This window comes from Oenanthe melanoleuca, chromosome 7, assembly GCF_029582105.1.
Source record: "Oenanthe melanoleuca isolate GR-GAL-2019-014 chromosome 7, OMel1.0, whole genome shotgun sequence".
Lineage (NCBI taxonomy): Eukaryota > Metazoa > Chordata > Aves > Passeriformes > Muscicapidae > Oenanthe > Oenanthe melanoleuca.
Window position 1 is genome coordinate 3,272,151 of NC_079341.1, and position 26,719 is coordinate 3,298,869.

The 26,719-nt window shown below is 47.4% G+C and overlaps 2 protein-coding genes across 2 annotated transcripts in view; both read left to right on the forward strand.

The window, feature by feature from the left end:
* The window catches only part of ABCA12 (ATP binding cassette subfamily A member 12), a 76,037-nt gene extending 66,826 nt beyond the window's left edge, over positions 1–9,211 (forward strand). The window contains exons 46-55 of the mRNA XM_056496706.1: positions 580–848; positions 1,372–1,582; positions 3,023–3,132; positions 3,650–3,794; positions 3,902–4,036; positions 4,727–4,830; positions 5,076–5,168; positions 5,618–5,723; positions 6,299–6,436; positions 7,614–9,211. Of these exons, the coding sequence (XP_056352681.1) occupies positions 580–848; positions 1,372–1,582; positions 3,023–3,132; positions 3,650–3,794; positions 3,902–4,036; positions 4,727–4,830; positions 5,076–5,168; positions 5,618–5,723; positions 6,299–6,436; positions 7,614–7,733 (1,431 nt within the window). The 3' untranslated portion in view covers positions 7,734–9,211. The remainder of the gene's footprint in view (positions 1–579; positions 849–1,371; positions 1,583–3,022; positions 3,133–3,649; positions 3,795–3,901; positions 4,037–4,726; positions 4,831–5,075; positions 5,169–5,617; positions 5,724–6,298; positions 6,437–7,613) is intronic.
* A 14,139-nt stretch (positions 9,212–23,350) lies between these two features.
* Positions 23,351–26,719, forward strand: part of BARD1 (BRCA1 associated RING domain 1) — a 40,020-nt gene continuing 36,651 nt past the window's right edge. Inside the window, exons 1-2 of the mRNA XM_056496800.1 lie at positions 23,351–23,578; positions 23,666–23,722. Of these exons, the coding sequence (XP_056352775.1) occupies positions 23,421–23,578; positions 23,666–23,722 (215 nt within the window). The 5' untranslated portion in view covers positions 23,351–23,420. The remainder of the gene's footprint in view (positions 23,579–23,665; positions 23,723–26,719) is intronic.

The window sequence follows — 26,719 nt, forward strand, 5'->3', positions numbered from 1 at the left end:
GCAATTATGGTCACCTTTTATCCCTCTGTGCCCCAGTGGCAGAGAGTCAGTTCACTTCCATGCTAATTTAGTGCCTCTCCAGTTTGCTTTGTGCACTAATCCTTTCTTCTAGAAATGTACCAGAGTTCTTTACAGTGAGACTGCACTGGGCTGTTCTGCTGTGAATTAGCTGGGAAAGCCCTTCTATGTCTAGAAAAGATGTTTGTCCAAGGAAAACAGACAGGGCAGAGCTCCAGGGGAGCTGTGCTGGGCAGGTCAGGGGGGCACAGTGGCTGGGCTCAGCTCTGGCTCATGGGTGGGATCTGGGTGCTGGAGCAGCAGCAGGGACCATCCTGGGACTGGCTGCTGTTTACTATGGGTGATCACAACCTCAGAGCTGCCTGTTGACTTTTATGACCTTGTGCCTGTGGAACGAGCTGTCTGCAGAGCTCTTTGCTCTCAATTTATCTCTGCTCTGAGACACAGGCAAATCCCAGCGTAATTGTTACACTTCAGTCCCACAGTAAAACCTATGAATTTATTCCATGAATAAAAACAGTGACTGACTGTGCTGCTCTTTGTTTTTTTTTTTTTTTCCAGGGCCTGCATGATCTTGCTGAAAATTTAAGGCATGTGTTCCTTCTGTTCCCACAATTCTGCTTTGGCTATGGCTTGATTGAACTGTCCCAGGATCAGGCACTGCTGGGCTTCCTAAAAGCCTATGGAGTGGACTACCCTGACAAAACCTTTGAGCTGGACAAGACCACATCCAAGCTGCTGGCCATGTTCATCCAGGGCACCGTGTTCTTTGCCATTCGTCTCTCAGTCCACGACAGGATGGTTCAGAGAGTCTGGAACAACATCCTGGAGTGAGTAACAGCCCTGGGAACCCAGCACAGCTCCTGCCTTCACTGCAGCACTGTCAGTTAGGAAGCCCATAAATTTCCAGGGCAATGTGTGAATGTGCAGTGAGTTTTCTCTGGGAGAAGTGCTGGCAATTACAGTATTAACTAACAGAGTCCCCTGGAAGTTGGTGCTGGCTGCACTGCACTGGGCTCAGGGTTTGCTGTGTGGATGCTCAGCTGTTGGTCAGGGCAGTCATTCCACTGACAGCCTCCTCAGTTTGGCTCTGCCCATCTCCTCTGCCCTGGGTGCACTCAAAGGACTGAGGACACGCCTGCCACCTGCATTAGGAGCATGCCCACCAGGCAGGACCTGCTCCAGCCCAGAGTATTTGCTGAAAAATAGGGGCAAAGGACAGGGAGAGAACAGTGAGTGTGAGCAAATACCAGGAGAGGATAGAAACTGCATATCTGAGTGTTGTGTGCATGCCCTGGGATCTGTCCCAGCTGCTGGCTGTTGCTGAGGATGTCCCTGTGTGCCTTCCCCCAGGTTCCTGTTCGACAGAGTCCATGGCAAAGCCTCCCTTCTGCCTGCCACAGCCGTGGAGGATGGAGATGTGCAGGCAGAGAGGAGCAGGGTGGAGTCTGGCAAAGCTGACTTCGACGTGGTGCAGCTCCAGAACCTCACCAAGATCTACCACCTCCCTCACAAACGCATCACAGCAGTGAAAAACATCAGCCTTGGGATCCCTGCTGGGGAGGTGAGCCAGGGGACAAGGCTCTGGGCACCTTCCTGTGTCACTGGCATCTTCTGTAGTGGTTTGTTCTGCTCTGGCCCCTTCCTTTCTTTGCATCATTTACTGGCTCTTGGGGTTACAGCAGTGACAAAAGGCTCCTGGTAGATTTGGGGCATCAGGTGAAAGTTTGAAGACCCTAGAAAGAGGGAAAGTGGCTGGGAACTGATGGAGCTCTGTTCAGAGCAAAATGTCTGCATGCTCTGTTTGTGCAGTGCAGTCCTGGGGGGTCACTGGGGTGGTAAATGAAGACAGCAGAACGTGTCCAGCTGAAATTACTCAGCTGAACTGCGTGGGAGATGGTGAGTCAGGCTTATCTGCTTGTGTTTTCCCATCAGGGGAAGACAAATCACTTCAGCTGAACATGCATTTTCATGAATCAGGACATTAAATTAACTCCAAAGAAAAAAAACATTCTTTGGTTATGCCAGTGCAGTTGCCTCCCTGAGCAGTGAGAAGACAGGAGTACACAGAGCACCTGTGAGATCCAGAGGAAACTGGGGGCCAGATTCTACCTCAGGCTGTGCACCTGACTTGTGGGGAAGCTTGGCATTATTCCTTGGCACCTGATTTATTTTAATTGCCTGGGTCCTACTGAGATGAAAGGACAGTATCCTCACATGGACACTGAGTCTTTGAGGTCCCTGACTTCTAGCAGAATTCACTCTGATTCTGGTGGGATTTGGGGCACCATTCCTCACCTGTCAGCAGGAGCAGTGCAGACTTTGCACAGATCCTGTTCCTGGATAAACCAAGGTGGGGAAGAGCCATGGATTGCTGTGCATCCCCAGCACAGGAGGACTTTCACATCAGCTGGTCTGTACTAATGATGGCAAAATAACAGTAATTACCAGCACAATGGCTATGGCTGATGCAACACACAGCTGCCCATCTCCAACCTTAGCAATAAAATGTGGATTTTGCCATGAGATACTGAAGCTACACTACAGGGAGACAGTTCTCCATCTTATTAAAGTAGTGTTGTAGTGGTACAGTGTGACAAAACCCTTGTGTTGGTGAAGGTTTTAAGCAGTGCCAGCCCAAGCCTCACCCACCCCATTCCCATGAGCAGCTCTGTCCCTGCCAAGGGGAGGCTTTGCACAGATGAGCTGATGGGGATTTGGCCTGAGCTCCTGCAGAAATGCACCTCACAGTAAAAGGAATAACTCTGCTGGAGACACAGCCTTGATTTTTCATGATATTAAACAAATGGTCTTAATATATGTGGAGTGTATTGCACCATAAACAACCTCCATTACCACACTGGGATGATCTGAGTTCCTCTGGCAATTCATCTTGCTCAAGGGGCTGGAGAAAAAAGGGCCAAGGTGCACTGAGCACCCATCTCAGAGCAATATTTCTGCATTACAAACACAGCATGTTTACATTTTGACTTTCCTTTCCCAGTGCTTTGGCCTGCTTGGTGTGAATGGAGCTGGAAAGACAACAATCTTCAAGATGCTGACAGGGGATATCGGAGCATCCAGCGGAAGGCTGCGGGTCCAGGATCATTCTGGGTATGGAGGATATGATCTCTGGGGAAGCAAATCAACCTGAGAGCAGTGTTTAAGGCTGGGTGGCAAAGGAAAAGAAATGTGAAAGTCTGAAATAAAACATTCAAACCAGAGCAAAAATAAATAAAGCAGGGAATTCATCCTTTGAAGGTGGCATGGTTGCTTCCTAGGGAGTTGCATTTTGCTGCTCAGAGGTGTTTGTTCCACTTCAGTCCATTGCAGATGGGAACAGGCTCAGATCCTCAGCAGTGTGATCCTGCTTCTCAGCCAGGCCTGGAGACCAGTAGGGCTCACCTCAAAGTTCCTTTAACAGGTGTAGGCTTGGTGGCAGCTGTGCCACCTGAGGTGCTGGCAGTAACTGGAGAGCTACACACTGGACACTCAGCCTCGGCAGAACTGGGGGTCTGAAAGCTGGAGCTCTGCATTTTCCTTCAAGGCTTGGAGAAGGGGGCAGGGAGGAGGAGAAAGGGGTTTTCTCCCTCCTGTTTGATTCCAGTGATGTGCCAACCTCCTTACACAGGTCCCTGAATGACATCAGTGAGGCCCACTGGTCACTTTTTGGCTACTGTCCCCAAGAGGATGCCTTGGATGACCTGCTGACCGTGGAGGAGCACATGTATTACTACGCTCGGCTGCACGGCATCCCGGAGGGGGACATCAAGGGAGTGAGTAACAAGGCAGCATTTTTGCCATTTGCAGCCTTTCAGTTAGTCTTTCAGTGAGGTAATCCACAGCCTGGACATGTTGTGGAAGCAGAACTCTTGCTCCCTAGGTTGTGCTGCAGCTCCTGCACCGGCTGAACCTGACAGCCTACAAGGACAGAGTCACCTCCATGTGCAGCTATGGCACCAACAGGAAACTGTCAACTGCTCTGGCTCTCATTGGCAATCCATCCATTCTGCTGCTGGTAGGAAATGGGGGTCTTCCTGAGGGAGGAGGCCTTGGGCTGGCAGGAGAACTTGGGCAGTCTCACAAAACCTCCTCAGGCACAGCTTAAGGGACACTCCCCATGTGCCCGTGCTTGGCCTGACAACAGAAACCATCACAGGAAAGTTCAGGTCCCAGCAAACACTAACATTTTCTTTGAGGGCATAAGAGAGTGGCAAGTTGTTTGGTTTCTCTGGCAGCATCTTCCAGAGGTCAAAAATAGAGTGTATATTTGCCAATTAAACTCCTTGTTCCCAGAGCAAAGGGGTCACTTTCCCTCAGGATTCGAACATAACTGCTTTTCTAGGTTTGGTTTCCTGTCTTGTCTTTCACTCTGAATTTCTAGTTCTTCCATGCACTTACCCCACTGCTAAAATATAGCTTTTTGTGCAGTTTTCCCACTTGCTGTGTGCAGAGCTCTGTGAGCAGGATTCCCAGTATAAAGTTGGATACCTACTGGACATAAATATCCTTTGTCCCAACTTCTATCAAGCCCAGCACTGCTGCCTTTACTTCTGACCACCTGCCAGTGCTCCTGCTGCCTTGTGAGATAAAATATCTCCATAAAACTAGGAAGAGGGGGAATTCCCTCTGTACTAACTGCTGCCTGAGCCCAGGCTTGTGCACTTTTTGAGTGCAAATTTCCATTCAGTGCTGTCTTTCCCAATAGGATGAGCCGAGCTCTGGAATGGACCCGAATGCCAAACGCCACCTTTGGAAAATCATCAGTGAGGAAGTGCAGAACAAATGCTCAGTGATACTCACATCCCACAGGTAGGGCTGGGCTGCTCTGCCTTCCTTTCTGGGGTCAGCAGGAGTGTGGAGAGACCCATCCCTCACACTCCCCACTGGTCCTTGCACAATTTCAGGGCACTGAGCTGGGACAGGTTTGGGGGTTTGTTGTGGCTGAATGTGGTGTCCATAACACTTTAGGGAAGATCATTGTTGTTCTCCATTTACTTAACCATATTTTTATACCTTCTCCATGGCTTACTGGAGTTTCTTGGTTGGTTTTGCAGCATGGAGGAGTGTGAAGCCCTCTGTACCAGGCTGGCCATCATGGTGAATGGGAGTTTCCAGTGCATTGGCTCTTTGCAGCACATCAAGAGCAGGTCAGTGAAATGAACCTATTTCACTTTTACTGAACAGCCTCTGGAGCTACTGACCTGCAGCTCTGAGTGCTCAGAACATGAGACCTGTGTTATCAAAACAATGACTTCTCCTGGTTCATGTCCCTTATTAACACCACTGAAATTCTGTGTTAACTAATGCACTCTCTACTCCCTCACAGCCTGTCCTCCCAGAATGTGTCCCCCAAAGTAATCTGTTTGCTGTTACAAATGAGAAATGCATCTTAGGGTTGAGCTTTGGTTTTATCAATTATAACAATATCTCAGCTTCTTACTAAGTTTCACTCCAGGTTAACAACCCTGACCCCATTCAAGCTGCACCGTGCCTGGATTAGATTTCCCCAAAGAGGCTGTGCAGCACTCTCAGAGGAGTTTCTTCCTCTCTTTTTCTCTTTTCTGCAGTGGTAATTGTGATTTTCTTTTTCCCCTAGATTTGGAAGAGGATTCACTGTGAAGATGCACTTAAACAGCAGCACAGTTTGCACCGACACGCTGACAGAGTTCATGAAGTCACACTTCCCAAATACATGCCTGAAGGTAAGCAGGGCAAATCCTTTCAGGAGAGGCTTTCAAAATCCCTTCAAACTGACCAAGGAGATCCTTGCAAGGTGGGCATCTTGTGACATACTGTGCACACAGATCTGAGCTCTGAGTCACTCTTGTCACTGCTTTCAGCTGCACTGTCCAAGGGCTGGAGCACTCCAGTTCCTGGTGGCTGAAGTAACATCAGCCAAACAGCTGCAGTGAGTGTAGGGCAGCTGTTAGCTCACCCTCTGCCCTTGGAATGGGTGGAAACCCCCTTTAGGTTCCGTGGGTAATGAGATACTTCCAGTAACCCAGTAGTTGTAAAACCAGAGTAGCTGAGTCACAAATCAATTATAATTGCCTGCAACCCAATCTCTGCACGAATCAATCAATCTCTGCACACCTGGAGCTGGAAAATGCTATGGCCACCCTGGAGCTTCCAGCCTTGCAGTTTAGCTGTGCTTCCCCACAAGAACTCCCAGGCAATAACATTCAGAGGACACCACAGCCCTGCCCCTTCACCCTCCCATGGCCCAGCTGTTGGATCTGTTGGCTCTTGGCTTCCCCCACCACTCCTGTCCCCACAGGATCAGCATTTCAGGATGGTGGAGTACCACGTCCCAGTCTCTGCAGGAGGGGTAGCAAATATATTTGATCTCCTGGAAAGCAGCAAAGCAGCCTTCAACATCAGGCACTTCTCTGTGAGTCAGACAACGTTGGAGGAGGTAAGGAATTAAAATGTGAGGCCATCCATTTGAAACTGCTAGCAGGGGAGCAGACTGATGGTAACACATAATGGACTGCTGCACACAATAGACTACAGTTTGAAAGGGATTTCCATCTATATTCCTCCTGGGGGTACTTTATCAGCACTGCTGCCTCCAGGTACCTCTGCTGGTGCTAAGGAAACACACACAGAAAGCTGCCTGGAGCATAAAGGATCTGTTCTTCCCTCTGTCCCTGCTGATTCCAGGAGCCTCGTGGGTGTGGGTGAAGGGCAGGACTATGAATCACCCCCAAGTCCAGGGCTAGGCTTTCCACCAGTACTGAAAATATGCTTAATCTCACTTTTCAGGTTGGAAGTTCAGTTAGCATTACTTCAAACTTAGCTTTGGGGTTCATTCCATTTCCCCTTGGAAGAACACTCCCAATGGCAGCAAAATCTCGCAGGGAGCACATCACCTGAAGGGATTGCCACAAGGCCTATCCAGAAGAAATCGCCCTGTTGAGCAGGGTGGAATACTAGGTTTGTCCCAGAGAGAGGGGCAGAGCTGTAGTGCTATGGATTGTGACACAGCAGTTTGGGAGTTTCTCAGTGCTGTTCCAGTAAAGGGCAGTGGCTGTGAGAGAAACAGGCACAGGAAGCCCCAGCTCATATTTTGTGGGAGGACAGCTTGCATTTGTGAATATGCAAATGTGATTGCAGGGAGTGTTCTGGTAAGAGTCCTTTCTGTATTCATTAGCTGCTGTTGAAAGGAAGGCTCTTCCCTGTGATTTTATACACCTCTCTCCACACTCTGCAGTTGTGCGTGCACAGATGTCAATTACACAGAGACAGATGGGTTTATGAAGTAATAATGGGACAGTATTACAGTGTGATCAAAATGAGCCACTGCACGGGCATTGCCTCCTTGCTTCAGGAACCTGAGCTGCAGGACAATTAGGTTCTGTGCAGGAATGTCTGCCTTTGGATCCTGGGTGTTGATTCTGCAGTACAGGAGTGCACATCCATTTATTTACATGAGCCCATGGAAGCCCAGCAATCTGCAATTCTCAAATTCAGCGTGAATCCATCCCCAAGCGCTCACAGTCAAATGAAAAAAGCCATGCCTTTTTTATATTCATGCACATCATAAATTATTTATGCTGTCACATACTGAGTGTTTGCCTTTAAACTTGCAGGTTTTCATCAACTTTGCTAAAGATCAAGCAGATCCTGACGGCACGGACACAGGTCCTGATGTGACGCTGGACAGCTCTGACACAAGCAGCCAAGCCAGCACCATAAACTCCATCTATTGAAGGGATCCACCCACACAGGATCATGGAATCTGGGAAAAAGGCCTGACAGCCCCTCCAACCCTGTTTTCAGTGATTTTAGGGTGATGGAGATAAGCAGTCCCATTTTCTTAAAGTACTTTGTTTTTTGATATGCACTTAATTAATTTTGCTAGGAACACGGTAGGTGTTTGAGACTGGCACTATGGTTACAAATCAGATTGGTCTTTCCACAGGTTCTTTCCCCTCCCCAACTCTTATTTTATGATCACTGAAATGGCTGTGAGGATTTAGACAACATCAGCTGCTGCTCATGGCCGTTTGCTTACAGCAGACGTGGCTGTGATGGAGCAGAGGAGCCGTGGGCTGTGCAGGGTGTGTGACCACAAAGCAGCCCCAGGGCCACAGAGGAAAGCCCACACTCCACTCCCTGCTCAGCAGCAGATTTCCTGGGTGACTGAGTCAAAGTGACTAGGTGGGATACTGAAGTTCAAGGTTTAGCTGCTGCAAGGAGATCACATCCTCTCCTTGGTCTTGGTGTAAACTTCTTACTGCTAGCAGGAGGAGTTTTATTATGGATTCAAAGTATTATCAAGCTTTGAATTATGCCTCAACCTGCTGATTGTAATTAAAACTGGGATGCAGCTTCTTTCCAGAATGCATTTGACAGGCTCCCCCTGGGGAAACGGGGCTCATGGCCTTGCCCCTCTCCCAGGGGGGTTGTGAGGATGCAGGTGTTATGTACTGACATTGCAAAGGCCACTGGTGGGGGGCATCTTTGGTAATGACATAGAGCTTATCTGGTTCTGTCAGCACAAATATAACTATTTTATAAGTTAGTGCTTCCAGTGGTTTTGGTTTGTTCCTGGAGCTTGTTCCAGCTCTGTGTGACTCCTCGAGTGAGTCCCCAGTCCCAGGCAGTTCCTGGCTCTTGGTACCCAGTGGAAGATGATTCCCCCACGAGCCCCTTTCTCCTGGCTGGCTCAAGGGTGGTACAGGACAGGTCTGCTGGCTGAATGCTCTGACAGGAAGGAGCTCTTTGCTTCATAAGATTCCCTGAGCACAGCAGAAGCAGGAGCATCCCCCTTGCTCATCAACCCTCCATCTCCAGCAGCTTTGCCTCTCTGTGTCCTCTCCAGTGACCTCCCTCCCCAACCCCTCGTGCTGGCTGCCCCCATGACTCTGGAGCTGTGTTTTCCCACATAATAAGGCATCATTAGCTCCTGCTTCAAAGGCTCTGCCTGCTGGCTTTAAGGGAGTGCTCTGCCCACTTCTGAGAGCAGCCCCCAGCAGCTGAGTTCAGCTCACCACCACATACATCCTGCTCTCTTTCCCCAGAATGATTAATAGATAGAATAGTTTAATATGATTCTTTGTTATATGTATCAGCATAAGGCCCCAAAGACCCGGGTTTGGGTCAGGGCATTGATGTACCTTCAAGCACAAAATGAACTTCAAGTCTGAGCTCAATAAACTTGCTGTTGCTGGTAAAACAGGTTGCAGATAAAGCCCTACCTTGTGAGACCTGGATTCACCCATACAATTTCAGCCAGGTGGTTTCTTTTTTCTTTTTTCTATTTTTTTTCCCTTACCCCAAACTAATTTGAGTCAAAGGAACCTTTGATGAAAGCTGCAATGGCACATCTTTGTTACCCTGACCATAAGTTTGACTACTTCAGCTCTTTTGTGATGCCAAGGTTTGCTATGATAACTGTGCAAGGAGTAGGTACTTTGTAAAATCCCAAACACCCTTGATATTCAGTGGGATACTGAAGTTCAAGGTTTAGCTGCTGCAAGGAGGTCACATCCTCTCCTTGGTCTTGATGTAAACTTCTTACTGCTAGCAGGAGGAGTTTTATTATGGATTCAAAGTATTATCAAGCTTTGAATTATGCCTCAACCTGCTGACTGTAATTAAAACTGGGATGCAGCTTCTTTCCAGAATGCATTTGACACCTGCAGTTTATAAGTAACTGAAAACGCTGCCCAGACATCCATTGTAGCTTCTATTATTATGTCTCCAGCTCTGCAAAAGCTCTTTTTTCTCATTTTCATTGCACATCTTACACAGATCACAGTATAAAATTAAGCTTTTCTCTAATGGAGGGCTTGTGCTCCCTGCAAAGGACTCGGAGCATGAATGCCAATGATTTAAATGCAGCCTTGTAATACCAATCAGAGTATTATTTTATTATGTCGATGGCTTTGCAACTGCCAGTGAAAGATGGATCTTCAGACTCTGTCCAGATGTACTTTACATGTAATTGAGGGAGACTGATACAAAACTATTCTTTTGTCCCTTTAGAGCCTACTAATCAAACAGGAAAAAAAAAAAAAAAAAAGGAAGTGATTCATTGGAATACTTCAGCAAGTTCCAATTTAATTGTGTAAAATAGAGTTTTGAGTTGGGGGAAAAAAAGCAAAAAGCATCCTTTGAATTTCCACCCAATTCTGGCATTAATAGAAACATCTGCTCCATGTGAAATGTGTCACGGCCATGATCTACGCTCCCCGTTCTCACTCGCAGGTAAAAATAAACCATCTGCTACTGCAATCAAGTCTGTGGGTACGGGTCCAAGCATGCCAGGGTTTATATACTGGGGGGAATTTAACTGAGGCCCGTGGAGAAGCAGTTACAACCGTTTGGGGGCTGGAAGCATCTGGCAGGGAGGTTGTATATAACGTCACCAGGGGCTGAATTACCATTCGTGCCACATTACAAACATCCCCATTCCCTGCAGAGCCTCAGATCCATCCTGTCTCTTTCAGAGGTGGGACACAATCCAAGCTCAATTCCGAGGCAAAAACCTTGGAAGCCACTCTCCTGCCTCTGAACACCAGCCCCATGCCTCCCATCACCTCTTTGTCTCCCTGAGAAGGTTCCAGGCGTGGCCAGGAATACAGAGCACTGGCTGAGAAACCACTGCTGAGCATCTGAAACATTTTGAGCAGGGTCTACAGAGCAGGGAAAGGATGGGGTCACTCCCCCATCCTCACCTATAGGTGTAATACTGGGTGCCCCCCACTGCCAGCCATCTCTGAATCCCCTCAGAAATTTTGGCTTTACATGACTCTGCTTTCAAAATGAGCCACCAGGCTGCCTCCTTCCTCTGGCCTGAGCAGGAAGATGAGATTGCTGCCCCTCGAGCACTGTGTCACCTCTCCAGGAGCCAGAGATGAGTGCTGCAGTCCAGGGGAAACAAGGTTTTCACCCTCCTCCTTTGATGCAGTGTCACCTCAGTCACCCCATGTCTTGGTTTGAAAGACAGGTGTTTGCTAAGAATGGCAAAAGCCTCTCTTGAAATGGACAATGTAAACCCCCTTTCTCTAAATTATTATAAATTTGAAATTAAGGGGCTCTCAGGCAAAGATATGGGAATTAGGAATAACAGCTCATTACTAGGAAAATTAAAATAGAAATACAGTATTACACAGAACAATCCCAACACTGACAGAGTCAAAATACAACCTGACACCCAATAGTCAGTCAGGGTGTTGGCAGCAGTCCCATTAAATGGTGGCTGCATCCTCCTGGAGTGACAGACATGGTTCATTTGAAGCAGTGCTCCTGTAGAAGGTGCAGTTTTTCCTCCAAAGGTCCAGTGAGGATGTAGAAGGGTCTGGTTTTCCTCTGGAATCCAAATCTCAGTTTTTATCTAGGTAGGAAATGCTTGGCTCCTCCCCCTGGCTGGAGCATCTCCCAATGGGATGATGTAATTTTATCAGTCACACAGTGGGACTCAATGGCCCATTAACAGGAGATATCTCCTGGAGGAAGGATGGGTCATGGAAGAGATAAAGACACTGCCCCAGCTGGTTTCAACAGATGATAGAATACATACTTTTGGTTACATCCTACCCTGCAAGCCCAGACACCCCAATAGCCCTCATGGAGGCAGCAGTGCCAGGGAGCCCTCCCAGCATGGTCACACAGCCCTGGTGTGTTAATTGGAACCTGGCTCCATTTAAAATGCTCCAGCACATCACACACACAAGGGACAGGCAGTGCAGACAGTAAGCAGGGCCAGGGAGTCAAGGAGGAATTTCAGAATTGGTTGTGTGCACTGTGAGGCTGATTGAAGTCAGGTTGGTAATTTGAGTTGTGGACTTGGAGACAATGATTCAAATCTCTGGCCTGGCTCTCCTTCATTTATCACTTTGAGCTGTTGATGAGAGCACGGTGCTGATCCTTGCTTGGCTCCACTCTCAGTGCAAATAACCACTGAGAGCTGCTTTTGCAGGGTCAGAAAGGGTCTGGCAGGGGCTGGGGAAAACTGTTCAGTGTTAAGTAAAATACTGTAAATATTAATTCAAGGTCTCTAATGGGATTTTTTGGTCCTTTCATGAGAGCTGCAGGAGTGGTTTTGTTACTGGGTCAGTTCAGAAAACATGTTTACAGCTCAGATGAACACATCCAGGTGAACAAAATTCAGTGTCTGCTAAAGCTTAGGAGCTGGTGATGCCCACAGACCTGCAGCCTGTGAGGAGTCACTCCTGGGATCCAGAATTTGAGGGATCCATCCTCATAACAGGCTCATAATGGGGCTTAGCCTGTTGTAGGAGCTTCAGCTTCCTTCCACTGCTGCAGCTTCACTGAAGCTGCTGTGAGGCTTTTTGGCTTTTTATAAGCCAACAGATATTTTCTGTCTCTTCAGTTAATAGAGGAAGGGTTATTTTGTGAGCTGGTGGAGAAAGAAAAATGGGTTTTGGATGGCAAGAGCACATAGCATGATTTTTTTTTTTTTTTTTTTTTTTTTTTTTTTTTTTTTTTGTGGACAACAGCTGTGATCTTGCATAGCTCTAACAAAGTATCAACAGCATATTAAAAGTGAATACAACACAGAAAAGCAGCAGTGGGGAATGACAAAAAAAAAAGAAATTGAATTCACCAGAATTATTATTCCATGCCAGTATTTAAATAAAAAAAAACCACTCTAATTAATTTAGTTGTTCAGGAAGAGGAAAGAAGGAAGATGGCACTAAAATAATAAGAACAACATTAGTAAGGGACACAGCCAGCTCTTGCTGTTGGCTCAGCTCCTCATGCTACTCACATACACTGCACTGGGAAGGAGGGAGCACCATGAGGAGTGCAGCCCATTTTGAGCCAGACCTGACTCCTCAAAATATCTGTAGAATGCACAAGATCACCCCAGGGAGTATCAGAGTTTTGGGGCTGGAGGCTGCCCAATCCTGCAGCACCTGGACAGTGGCATGTGCCAGAATGGAAGAGTCTCACTGGGATGGAGGACAGAGATCCTTACGGTGCCTGCAACCCGTGGAGCAACACTTGGAACCAGCTCCCTCTCCCAGGTGCTCATCCTGGGGGATGCAGCCCCCACTTTATTGCTCACTGCTGCTGGAAGACCCTTCTGGAACGAGCTCTTCAGGAGGGAAAGCAATCCTAGGGTGCTGGGGGTGAGACAAGGAAATGGCAGCGCTCCCATGGGCTGTAAGGCTCAAAGCAGCACCCCCACCATCTCCCCAGCCTCCAGAGTCATGCAGCTGCTTCAGTTTGAAGCAGTGAGCCTTTCACTAGACCAGCAAGCTGGGTAGAAATGGAGCATCTCTTGGAAAGAGTTCAGGCCTTCACTGACTTCACTGACAAAGGAAAAAACAAAGGACGGCCACAACAATTTATGGGAACGCATGTGAGATGAAATCCAAGTGAAGACAGGGTAATAACTGAGGCTCTTACCTCCATGGGCTGGTCAAGGTGAACTCTCAGCCCTCTACTCTCTGTGACCTGGTTGTCACGGGAAGGGTGAGTGTGCACTGCCTATTTCCCAGCCAGAGGCAAACAAACTGAGGCACATCTCGTGTGTGACAGGGAGGAGGAAGCAGGATGATCTGCCTCTCCATAACCAGACCCAGCTGGGTTATTCCTGCTCAAGACAGCAATGAATTTAAGTTAAAATGATACCAAGCAGATTGAAATGCAATTAAAGGAGTCCCCTTAGGGTTGCACATCCAATTAGTAGCACACCTTTAATTACACCAGTGCAGTTTCAAGCAGACATGTGCTGTTAGGGCCAGCAGCACAGAGCTGAAGCCTGCCTGGTGACCCATATCCATGAGATCCCAGAGGAGGCACACATGGGCTTGCATCACCAACAGTGGCCTGCTCTTCCCCTGGGAAAGATTCCCCAGGGTGGCCTGGGAGCAAGGCAGAGGAGAAACACAGAAACCTTTTTCAGCTTTGTAAGAGCAATTTTCTCCAGCAGACTATTGCTGGAAACAATTAAGATCCCAGTGCATCTAAAAGGTAAGAGTTTTTCACACTATTTTGTACATGACATTTCCCTCTTGCAATGTCAGAATATATCCTGCCTCCAGGAACTGTGAAAGTCAAAGCATCGAAGTTGACTTTGATAAGAAAACTCATTAAAAAATTAACAATGCAAACATTAAGAATTGCTAGAAATACCAGAGCACTTCTAGCTGTCCCTTGGCCATCTCTGTGGAGTTAGATGAGGCAGAAGAACTCAAAATACCTCGCCCCTTTAACCTTGAGCATCATGCCAGCCCCTAAAGCTGTGAGTCTGGAGTATGGTCCTTGGTCTGGAGCCTTAGTTGAAGTTCCTATCAATGCCTGTAGTCAGGCTGCTCTGGACAGGTTCCCCCAGATTCTTATTTAAAATCCTGTTAAAGAGAGAAAATAAAAGTGAAGGATACTCCCCTTTGCCCATTGTACCACAAAGCTTGAGGGCTGATGTGTGTCAATAACCCAGGTACCCAGGTTTTAATGCAAACTCACATCAACTTGCACAGAATTGAGCTCTGGGATCAATTCTGAGAGGTGCACGGAAGCAGGTGCTTCATCCATCTTCACATGCTCCTCCTCAAGTGTTCCTTTAAGTACCTTCAATGTCAGTAAAACGAGCCAATGTGGAGAGCATAGGCTTAATCAGATTAACAATTATAATCACTCCCATCCATCACTGCAAAGCAGCAGCGGTGCCGCTGAATCCATTCTGCTCCAGGAACCCAGGGAACCGAAGCCACACCTGATCAGCCAGACAAGGACAGCTCCAGGCTTGCCATAAAGAGGAAGAGAGCCATTGCTCAGCCTGACTCCTTTATTCATTTCTTTATGAGCCTCCAGAGCCTCCCCTGAAGTTACTAAAGCCTCCCCGAGGAGCGCAGCGCTGCAAAGGGAGCGATTCCTCCTGGGCTGGTGCTCACACTGAGATAATGCCCTGTGTGAACACACCAGGGCAAGGGCACTGAGGCCTCTCCTCTCGCCTTCTTCCTGCAATTCACCACTTGGCCATCCTCATTACTCACTCAGCAAGGGGCTTCCCCCCCCTTAATCAGCTCTTTGCCACACATGGGCGGATGGCAGCAAGGGCAAAGCTGGGATGTTTGTTACAAATCACTCTGGCTGTTTGGGGAACCCTCCTGCTCCTCAGGGTTGGGTTATGAACTGGGATGTGTGGAATGGGGCAGGATTGGGGAATACCATGACATTGCAGAAATAGGGAGGATTTGGGCTGAAGACCAGGACCTTTGAAGGTCCTAGAGCTGGGGCTGGGCTCACATGCCTGTAGGGAGATGTTCCAGGAGGAATGGGAAAATTTGCTCCATGCCTGCTGCCCTGCCTCTCCTGACAGTGGAGGCAGCAGAGCAGAGGGATGCAGCTTCAAACTGAGCTCATATTTCAACCATTCTGGAAATCCATGTGCCAGAACCACATAACTCTGCTGGCTTGCAGGAAAATGTCATTACTGGGTGAATGACAGTGACCTGTGATAGCAGGAAACCTTCACAGCTCCCTTGCAGAGTCTTGATGTTGTAAGGGGTCATTTTTCCACTGTGAATATCCTACACAGGGTGATTTCAGGGCTTGAAATCAGCTCATATATGATTCTAATATAGTGCCCCAGTGAATAATACAGCATCACTTCTCCCACGAAGTGAAAAGGGAGAGGCAAGTGTCTCCCCTGGGCTGCTGAGTTTCTGTATTACTCACCAGCCTCATCCTGATAAATCAAAGCTGCTGTGTCGTACTTCTCTCCCAGCCCCTTTGGCATTCCCTGGCTCAAGCAGGAGTTCTGGGGTGACCTGGCTTGGGCTGTGTGAGGGAGCACTCCAGCCTGTGTGGTTATACAAGTCCTTGAAATCACCTTAGGATGTGGGAAGCTGTTTTCCCATGCAGCCTGTGACATGCAGAGATGCTCAGCACCAATCTGTGAAAACAGGAGGGTCTGTGCCAGGCCTTTCCCATCCCCGTGGGCCTGTTTGCAGACTGGGGAAGGAAAAAGAAGCCTGTCCAAAAGGTTTGGATGGGTCCAGGCTGGGGAGTCCCAGCAGCAGGATGGGGCAGTATGGGTGCAGGGCTGGGGACATGCACTTGCTCTGGGAGGTCAGAGGGGCTCACAAACCATCCTGCTTCCCTCAGGTGGATCTAGAGGAGGGATTACAGGACAACCAGAGCACAAAAAGAGTGGTTGTGCTTGCAGCATGGTACATCAGAGGGACAGACCCTTATAACCCAGAGGGGAGGGTGCAGTGGTGTCAGCCACTCTTCCTTGCAGAGGCTGGAGAAGCCAGACCTGCTCCCAGGCCAGAGGGAAACAGCCCCCATGGCTCACAGGTCAGACCACTGTTTCTTCTGGAAGTTTATGGCAATCCTATTTGTGGATTAAAATGCAGCTGCCAAGGCTGCTGGCACAGGATTTACAAAATACAGGAGAGAAGGAAGGCTGAGTTCTCCTTTGATGTTTGCAAGTGTAAACTGCAGACCTGAGCTGAACACACTGTTAATAAGGATCATTAATCATCAGCTAAGTGCCGTGCAGTTGCTGTTATTTACTATAACAACATAAATCATCAGCAGCTGCTATCGTGTTAATTTGGATTTAGTATGGATTAGAACGGAAAAAATAATATCCTCACCTATTTACAGAATACATAACTTTACGTGTAAACACGTACAGATGTGCTGTGCCTTTTGTTCCTTAGTTTCCTCCAGCTAGGAAGCAAGTCAGGAAAACACTCTGGGAGCTCTGCATGTGAGGGATTGCCAACAGTTCAAGCTGCAGCCCAACAAAATCTGTCTTGTGCTGACACAGTAAATCAGCACCAAGGGGGAAAGCAAGACCTGTTGCCTGTTTTGCCATCCCCCAGCCCTCCCTGCAGCCCCAGTACAAAACACAGTGCTACTGGAATCCATTGCATCCATGGATCTCTGCAGTAACTCCACGGGTTTCCTTATTTTTTACCTGCAGCTCAACTCTGGCTTTCCCATTTAAAAAGCACCAGGCATGAGTTTTGTGGGATGCTGGAACCTACTGTTCCTCCCTTTGGGAGGAAGGTTTAGCAGGGAAGGAGCGTTTAATTTTAGATTAAGTGAGCATTACCCACATATTTCATACTCTCCAGAAATGCCAGCTGTACTCCTCGCTGTTGTATTATTTTTCCCCCTGATTTGACTTTTTTCAAGCTAAAAGGTGGGGCTGAGACACTCGTGCACCAGAGCAAGGCTGAAAGAGCACCAACATGACTGTACTTGGATGTTTTGGGTGTGGAGCTCATGCCAGATTGGCTCTATCCCTCTCCACAGATCATTTCTAAATTTGGTGGTGACACAGCTCCACTGCCCAGGGATCCTCATCTCACTGCTTGGGCACAGCATCTGTCTCTGCCCTCAAGCACTCAGTCAAAGTGGGGGGTGTCTACTCTACCCCCCAAAACAACTTGAAGTTTTTAAAGTGAGGCAGGTTTCTTGTTAATAAATCACAGCAAATTTCTTCCCAAAGTCAGTCCAGCACTCACAGTCCTCGTTATCTGCTTTATCCTGGTGGAAATGGAGGTGCTGAGCCCTGACTGAAGGTGTGGAGGTCCCTGACCCACCTTGTGGAGGTCACCAGTGCTGCTTTAGCTGGAGGTTAGTCCTGATTAGGAATAGGCCTTGGTATCTGGGAAACAATTATGGTCTGCATTTTTAAAATGTACCTGGAAAGGAAATAAAAAGAATTTGATTTTTTTGAGCTGGACCAAAGATTTCCCTTAGGCTTGAAGCTGCAATGATACATTTAAAAACAGGTAAAAAGATCAAAAGCAATGTTGCACCTGCACTTTGACTCCACTGGCTCTAAAAATGCAAGTAATTTCCTTTAATGGCCTCTGTCATTTTTAACCTGTTTTGTGTGTGCCAGATGAACAGACATCAAACCAGGGTGAATTTCTCCAAGCGTGGAGCCAGAGCTGAGGTTTGCATAAATTAAAACTGGGTTAATTGCAATAACTCCAGTGCAATAGGGATAGTATAACAAGATTAATTAGAGGGGGGGCCAATAAGAGGGTTCAAGCCACAGCAGGACACAACCTGCACCTAGGTTCTTCAGTGGTTTCCTTGGACTTGTCTCCCATTCAGCTCAAGGGAAATCCAACATCTAAAATCCACTGCAGAGCCTTGACTGTGTTTTCCTGGCCATATGTCTGTCTCCGTCTGCTAGCAGATTGCACCAAATATTTTCCTTTTTTATGGTGGCTGAGCAAACAAACACCATCTGTGGGGCTTGCTGAGGGAAATCCTGGTCCCCTCAGTGCCAATGGGAAGCAGTCACACGTGTGTGTGGGGCTAACACCTCTGACATCCACAGCCCCAGACAAGAATTTTCTCCCTCTGCTCCTCATCTTTGCCTGTCCGCCCAGTTGGGTCAGCACCTGGCATTTTGCAGATTTAAATTCAGATTTTGTTGACGAAAAGCTGGGTTCCATCAAAGCAGACTTGCTAGCCTGACCCAGGTTAGTGGGACTGCCTTGGGGTGGTGGTAGGTGGAAGAGGTTTTTTTTTTGGGTGGCTCTGTCTTGGATGTATCCACCCTGCTGGGGGCTTTGAGCATTTTCCAGCCATGCTGAAATCCCTCAAATCCCAGGACTAATGGGGATTTTTGGTTGTGCTTGACCTGATAAAAACCAGAATTCTTGGGGGAGCAAGCTGATGTGGGATGCAAATTATTCCCTGTTCAAACCTTTTTCCTTTGGAAGTTAAAATTCTGGGAGGCACTACTTGGTAGGGAGGGTCTGTGTCATCTATCTGTGTACCCCAGCACTGGAGCAGGGGAGCATCAGCAGTTACTGCAGCAAAAGTCTGAGCGTGGTCCCCAGCTGGGCACAGGGTTTTCTTATGCTCTGCTGTCCTCTGTTACTTGTCTTTCTGCAGGAAATCCCTTTTCTGGCCAAATCAGAAGGGTAATTTAAATTTTGTAAAATCCCCTGCAGTTTTGACCCATGTAGGCATTGACAGAGATCTCCTGGTGGGCGATGGGCAGGTGGAAATTACCTGTCATCTCTGCTGCTTTTCCACTGTGCTTCTGCAGTGCTGGGCCCAGACCTTGTGCTCTGACCAAATCTTTTGTACAAGTGCCCTTTGGATTTAGCAATTCACACGGTGAAAGCAGAACCACTGAACCACAGGCTTCTCTGCTGCTGCCTTTAATTAAAAATGCCATGTCTAACACCAGCAGATGTTCCTGCTATCAAGACTCAAGGAATAGTTTAATGCCATGTAATGCAATGCTGACTGTGCTGCTTAGTCTGAAAGTGTAATAGGCTTTTTTATTATTATTATTTCCTTTTGGGGATCAAATCCCTCAGTATTTGAGATCTCAAAACTTGGTAGTCTAACAGCCATAATCAATTACTGCACTGAATGATCTCAGTAGCCCCATGTCTGTCAAACCAGCACTGCAGCAAATGACCACAGTGACCACAGTGAGCTCACAGGGCTTTGGGTGTGAAGCAAAATTGGCCCCAGAGGGGTGGCCTGAGGAGCAAACTAAACCTGTTAAAGCCTTTGATTCAAACTTTTTGGGGGAGAGGGAATTCAAACATGAGGCTGTGCCTCCTCTAGCTTTTTCTTCAGTCTTCTGATGAACAGGATCCATCCTGGTGCTTGCTGTGGGTGCTCAGCACATCAAGCTGAGCTCCCTTCCCTGGCAGGGTGCAGAGGTTTCAGGATGTGCTCTGTATTCAGGTGGATAAGAGCAGAGGGATCCCCTCTTCATGGAGCTTTGGCTCTTTTAAACCCCTAGGAAAACAACTGATTTCCAAAACTCCATGGAACAGCTTCCCTCTGTGTGCTCCTTCCTGTTACACAATGAATCACATAATAATTGTATATTTGTTGAGAAACAGCTGGGGGAGCTTCACTAAATGAATAAAATATCAGGTAGTGGTGTACTTCCATAAAAAGGTCTTTACCAGATGGGCAATGCTTTGGAATGAAGGATGTTTTACCTTCCTCATCAGCCAGGGAGCCGAGCCATCCTTCAGTGCAGCTTTGGCTCTGGAGCTCAGCATTGTTTGGAAATCCCATTTCCAGCCCAGCATGGTGAGGATGAGCCCTGCCTCAGCGGGGTGCAGAGCCACTGCCTCACTATATCACACCACTGCTGAAACCCTTTTACTGGCTTTCTGTCATGCAACAAATTTATTTTAAAGTGTGTGGGCCTTAGACTGCCTGGAATGGCTTGACTTGTACTTTAAATACTGCATAAACCAAATTTAGAGATATATTTCTTGCTTCCCTCTGTTCCCCCCCATCATTTTTTTTTTGCTTCTGACTGTCCAACTGTTGCAGTAATTCACAGCTGAAGAAGACATTTCTTAGATTTCCAAGAGTGCCATCTCCTTAACCTTTATAAAATTAAGGAGAATGAATCATTTGTGACTTTTACATCTTTCTTGAATGCAAGTATTTGTTAGATGCAGGCTGCCCAGGGCAGCGCTTTGCCTCGGTTTAACTTAGTTGTAAGTGTTTGTAAATTCCCACATAATGTCTCAGCACAATGGAAACTATTGCATCCGTGGATTTATTGAGAGAGACACTAAACATATTTCAGCTGGAGGAAAGGAAGAGGAGGCACTTATCTGGTTTACTGTGCTATACAGTATATATCAGCATCTCATATTTTGTGAACATAAATGCCAGGTTGGCTCAAGAGATCTATGGATCAAGTGCTGTTTGAAACCTGCTCCAAACACTTCAAATTGTGTTAAAGTTTCATCTCAGCAGTGAGGCTTTTTGCCATCTTTCAGGATCCCTGGTGCACTGGGAGATGCTGGGAGCTGGGTTTTTGGAGCACAGGATGAGGAGGATACTTTGCCTTGAAGCAGATGCTGTGTTTTGCTCTGGGTTTTTTCCTTCATTTTGTTTTTTGTTTGTTTTGTACTGTTTTGTCATGTTTTTCTTTTAAAGAAATATCCTTGAGATTGTTTGCTTGACATCCTCTAAAGAATCTTCAGCTTTTTGCTACCTCATGAGAATCAGAGAGTGAAAGCATGTAGAAACACCAAGTGGCAGTCCCTATTCTCTTTTTTCCTAAGCTGAGAAAGATGAATGAGCTGACTCATTTCTCTCTCCTGGCACTACTTGTCTAAGGCAGCTGTGTATACCTGGGCAGTTTTCAGCAGGGTGAATATTGTCATACCCCAGAAAAAAGTCAGTAGAAGGAGAAAACTCTAAACACCTCAGAGAAAAGCCTGTTTAAAGGTTCAGCAGGTGGGAATTTGGCCCTGGTTGTCTTATTTAAGTTCTCAGCATCTGATAAACTAATGTACTCATCTAGAAAGCAATAGTGCAGAGGGAACAAAAATACCACAAATTAAAACTTGTCTCTTTCCTTAAAACAGCAAGAAAGGTCTGTCCTTCCTAAAGCTACAACAGCATCAAATTAGGCTTTCTTTGCACACAAATTTTCAGGAATCCCTCCATGGATTCCTTTCTCACAGATAGGGATTGGGAGTTACCATGAGTGCAGAGAGTGTGATATTTCTTCACCCTGTGATGTGTCGTCCTCAGATCCAAAGTGCTGAGAGATTTCACAATTCCACATCCTGCGTGGAGCTCACTTATATTAGCAAAAAAAGATAAGTATTTAGACTTGCCTAAATAAAGAAAAAAAATTATAAAATTCACAAATGTTCAGGAGCCACAGAGGGAACAACTTATGAAAACAGAGGAGTGTGACACTTGAAAATTCGGAGAAGCTCCCTCTTGGAAGACATTAATAACTTATTAAGAAATCCTTTCAGCCCTGATTTAACCCCCATTTAAGTAGAACTCCTTCTGTCCAGGTAAGGTAAGGCTGGGACACCCCTCTGATGGCTGTTTTCTACCACTGTCACAAACCAAATTTTGCAGCTCCAGGCCACCATGTCCTTTTATGATGAAGTTTCCTCAAAGAATAACTTGCTCACTTTAATCATGTTTTCCCTGAGATTTATGGCTTGATGCTTATTCACTGGCGGAGCTTCTCCACGTGAAATGTCAGTAAGCCCGTTATAAATTGCCCCTGGCATTCCTGCTCTATCTTTTACTTGGCCAGGAGTATTTCTACCTGAAAGTGATAAATTCCTGCTATAACTGCTTTATGTGCTCCAGTAATTACGCTGTAGAGGGATGGCGGGGGCTGCGCCTCTGTGCAGGTACCTCCCAAAAAAACATCAGCCTGCAAAAGTGGGAGATTGGGCTGTGGCCTGGGGTACCACACAGGCTGAGGGAAAAACCACCTTGGAAATAACGGTGAGATGTGAGGTATCTCTGCCAGAGAAAGCTGAGGGATGGGAGGAAGAGAGAGAAGAAAATGAAATCTTTAAAGTGGGGCTGTGCCCAGGCCGGGTGCCAGACAGGAGGGATGGGTGCCAGATATGAGGAGTGGGTGCCCTCAGCACCACAATGCTGTGCCCACCCATGCGTGTAGGGAGTATTTACACTGTTTTAGACATGTTTAGAAAAACCAGCACTGGAAAGATGTGCATCAGGTTTGGGTATGCGATCAATTTGGATGCTGTTGTGGTATCTAGACAGGCTGAGACCAACAGCATGAAGGCTCAAGAAGGGCAAGAGGGTCCTGCACTTTGGCCACAACAACCCTTGAATCTCCATGGGGAAAGGGGCTGGGAAAGCTGGAAAGCCCTGCCACAGGACCAGGGAAGTGGTTGAAGTGATTGTTCCCCAATGCTGGGCACTGGTGAGGCCACACCTCAAGTGCTGTGTCCAGTTCTGGGCATTTCAGGACAAAAGGGGCTGGAGCAGGTCAAAAGAAGGGCAGCAGATCTGGGGAAGGGGCTGGAGAGGCTGAGGGAGCTGGAAAGGGGCTCAGCCTGGAGAAAAGGAGGCTCAGGGGGCCCTTCTGGCTCTTCACAACTCTCTGAGGGAGGGGACAGCCGGGGGATCGGGCTCTGCTCCCAGGGAACAGGGATGGGACAAGAGGAAATGGCTTCAAGCTTCTCGAACGTGTATCGTCATTTACCTTTAAAGTTCGGAAGTTCAGACGCTCTGGGCTCTGCAACAGGCTTAGAAACGCGTGAGGCCCATTTCTCCTATTACCCTAAAATTCAGAAGTTTAAACTGTCTGGCTCCTGTAACAAACTTGCGGAAGTTTGACGTTGAAGAGACAAAAAGCCCCATTTTTCCTCAAGACTGTCAAGCCACTCTCTCAGATTTTCCCTATAATTACCGAAGACTCCCACCTATCGAGTGTTACGCGAAGACATAAACACCCATTTTCCCTGCCACGCCCTAACCTTGTGGAACCTCCACACCGGGAATTCCGCCCAGCCCGGCCCCCTCACGGAGCGCGGGAAACGCTGAGGGCGGGGCGCGCGCGCGGCCGCCGCGCCTGCGCAGTGGCGGCGGGCGGGGGATTCGGAGCGGGCGGCGGGAAGCGCTGAGGGGAGGCCGGGCTGAGCTCGGCGCCGATGAGGGAAGCGATGAGGGAGGCGCTGCGCGGACGCTCGGGCAACCAGCCGGCCCCGAGCAGCCCCCTCTGCCCCGCCGCTCCCTCCATGGCGCAGCCCTGGTCCCACACCCGCGCCGCGCTGGGGCGGCTGGAGAGAGCGCTGAGCTGCTCCCGCTGGTAATGGATGTCCTTCTTCCCCCCGCCCCACCCCTTTCCCCCCACGGCCGCTGCTGTGTTAAAAGTTTCTCCTTGCTCTGCCCACAGCGCCGGCGTGCTGCGGGAGCCCGTGTCCCTGGGGCAGTGCGAGCACGTCTTCTGCCTGTAAGTAGCGGGGCCCGCCGGGCTGTGGCAAAGGACGGGGATGTGGGAACCGCTGGTGCCTTCTGCTCCTCCCGGGGGGCTGAGGAAAGCGGGAGCTGCTGTTCCCCTGTGGGCCCGTGCTGGAGTGCTGGTTTAGGCTTCAGAATGCTGGCCGGGGAGCTCTCTGTGATGGAGGGAATTGTCCGCTTGTAGTGGGGTAGAGTTCCAGAACAGCTCGGGGTTCTCATCATCCTCCACTCCTTTCTCCTCACATAAAGAAAAAAGAGCAGCTTGGGAAGGTGTTTCCTGTTTCCCAGGGGGTTTCCCTCTGCCCCAGAGGGTTGGGTGCTGCTTGTTGTTGGTTTGGCCTTCTACCAAACCTTTGCTCCTTCCGACCTGCCTCTGTTCCTGTTTTTACATCCAGACACGTTGGCATAGGCAGGCTTAGGTGGGTCAAATAATCTGAGTGCTTAAAAAATCTGACTTAAGTTAGAAACATTCTGCCAACTTCTGGCCCTTCTGAGGTGGTGGCCACTTGTAGGACAGCCCACTGCATTGTCAGTAATGGCAGAGACTGAAATGTTTGTGCCCCAGAACTGCCTTTAGGAGAGGTGGTGGAGCCTTTTGGCAGCCCTGTGTGTCACTGCTCTTAACACGGGGAGTTAAAAGATCTGCTGTGCATCTTACAGCGTTTCTGTGCACAGCACAGGTGTGAGCAGTCTGATAAAATCCCACCTTTGTTAGGGTGAAGAAGAAGGACAATGTCTAACCTCTGCTTGTAAACTAGCACAGATACTCAGCTTTGCTTCCTGTTAATCCGTAGTCACTATATCAATAAAATCTGAGGAAACCCTCCCTCCTTCAAGGATGTGTATCCACTACTTTTCTAATAGGAGCTTACAGTGTTGAAGGCCTGAAAGGTAAAATACAAAAAAAATATTTACTGGCTTTTTAAGGAGTAGCTGATCATGGGACAGATGCCCTCAGCATCTCTTCCCTCCAGTATGCATGTACTGAAAGATGCACAGGTGATTTATTTCTCTCCAGACACATGTTCTTTCCCAACTGGGGGCATTAATTGCTGTAGAAGATTCTTGAAGAGATTATTTTACAGGTGCACATAGGGACAGGACTAGGGGGAGTGGCTTCACACTGAAAGAGAGCAGGTTTACATTGGATATTAGGAAGAAATTCTTCCCTGTGAGGGTGGGGAGGCCCTGGCACAGGCTGCCCAGAGAAGCTTTGGTTGCTCCATCCCTGGAAGTGTCCAAGGCCAGGTTGGACAGGGCTTGGAGAAACCTGGGATAGTGGAAGGGGTTCCTGCCCATGGCAGGGGGTGGGATCAGATGGGCTTTAAGCCCTCTCCCAACTGGAACCATTTTATGATTCTGCTGTTTGAAGGAATTCTTTAAATTATTTATTTCATTTATACAACCTGTCTGCAGATTATTTTGTAAAATAACCCCAGAAACTTGGAAAGTTTTTTTTATAAATATGAACATGTGGTTTAATAAATGTAACTGTTTAGCTGTTGGGCATCTAATGCTTTGTGGTTTTATTTTGGATAACTCTTGCATATTCTAGGTGATAGATTTAAATCATCTACTGCTTCTTGAAGTTTATTGGGGTTTTTAAAGAAGAGATTTCCAAAAGTTAAGAGGGCAATGCAGTTTGTATTGATGAGGCTGGAAAGAATAGCTAACAGAAGTCTTAAGCACTCATTAGAAGCTATTTATTGCCCCAGAAAAAGGAGTTTATTTTCTATTATCTGAGTTACTGTTGTGCCTTACTTTTAGCAGTAATTTCACCTGTCCTTTGATAACTGAGTCTTGGGCAGTGGCTATTTTTTTAAGTAAGCCTAAGGAAATTCAGCTTAATTTCTTTAGAAGCAAATGAGGTATTTTCAATAATATTTGCAGTTATTCTCAAAACTAAATTACACAGAATTACAGCGTGGTTGCCACAACTTTATAATCTCCAGTAAGTCCAGGCTGCTGCTATTTCAGTTACAACTCAGTTGTTTGCCTGCATATTGTTCATTGATGTCTAACTTGTATGACAATTTTCCAGTACCTTTTTTGTATCAGTGGAGTCAAAATGAGTTTGGTTCTGTTGTATCTGGAACTTCTATAGTAACACTCTCAACTCTGACTTTAGTTTTGTTACATTTAAGTGATGTTAGGTTTACATTCTGTTAACTTGAGGCTGCTAAAATTAATTTCTGTCAAGTCTAAGTATTGTGAACTGATGTGAACTGATTCTGGTCCACTGCTGAAGACAGACATTTATTAACATACCTGGGGAGGACTGGGGCAAGTGGCTGGAGCTGGCTTCTGAAATATGGGAGTGAAAGATCTGAAACTAATGAGCTGGCCTGTGCACATAAAACAACCAGTTCTCCCTCACCATGGTTTTGTTATGGACAGGGATATTTATCAAGATCAGTTTTGCTGGGATAGCTGCAGGTCACCTGCAGTCATTACCAGTAGACTACAAAACCCCAACAGCTGCACATAATTAAGAGATGTTATGATGTGAAAGTCATTCTGCATTTCCTTTGCAGTGCCATTTGCAGGGGTGGGAGAGGAGCAGACCTGGTTGGCCCTTCCCTTTGCACCAAGTGATTTGTCAAATTCGATCCAGGATATGTTGGGGCCAAGAGCTGTGCTTCAGTCTCCCAAACACAGCAGTGCCTCAGCTACCAGGTCTCTGCCTATTTAAAGCATAAAACACACCTAGCAGCAATTTTTACATGAGTAGTGGTCAGGTAACTCAAACTGTTGAAATTGATTCAGTCTTGGCTGTGTGGAACTATAACCTCTATTTAACAGGATGGGAGATGAGATGTAGCAATGGCCCTTGAATGTTGCAGTTCAGATGGCAAATCATAAGGTCTAATCAAAAGAATAAAAGATTATAGGCTGATTTGGGGAGAGTAGTATTAATGAGCAAATCTGTTACACCACCTATCCCACCATGATCATCTGGCATCAACACTGTGAAAGAGAGCAGTGATAA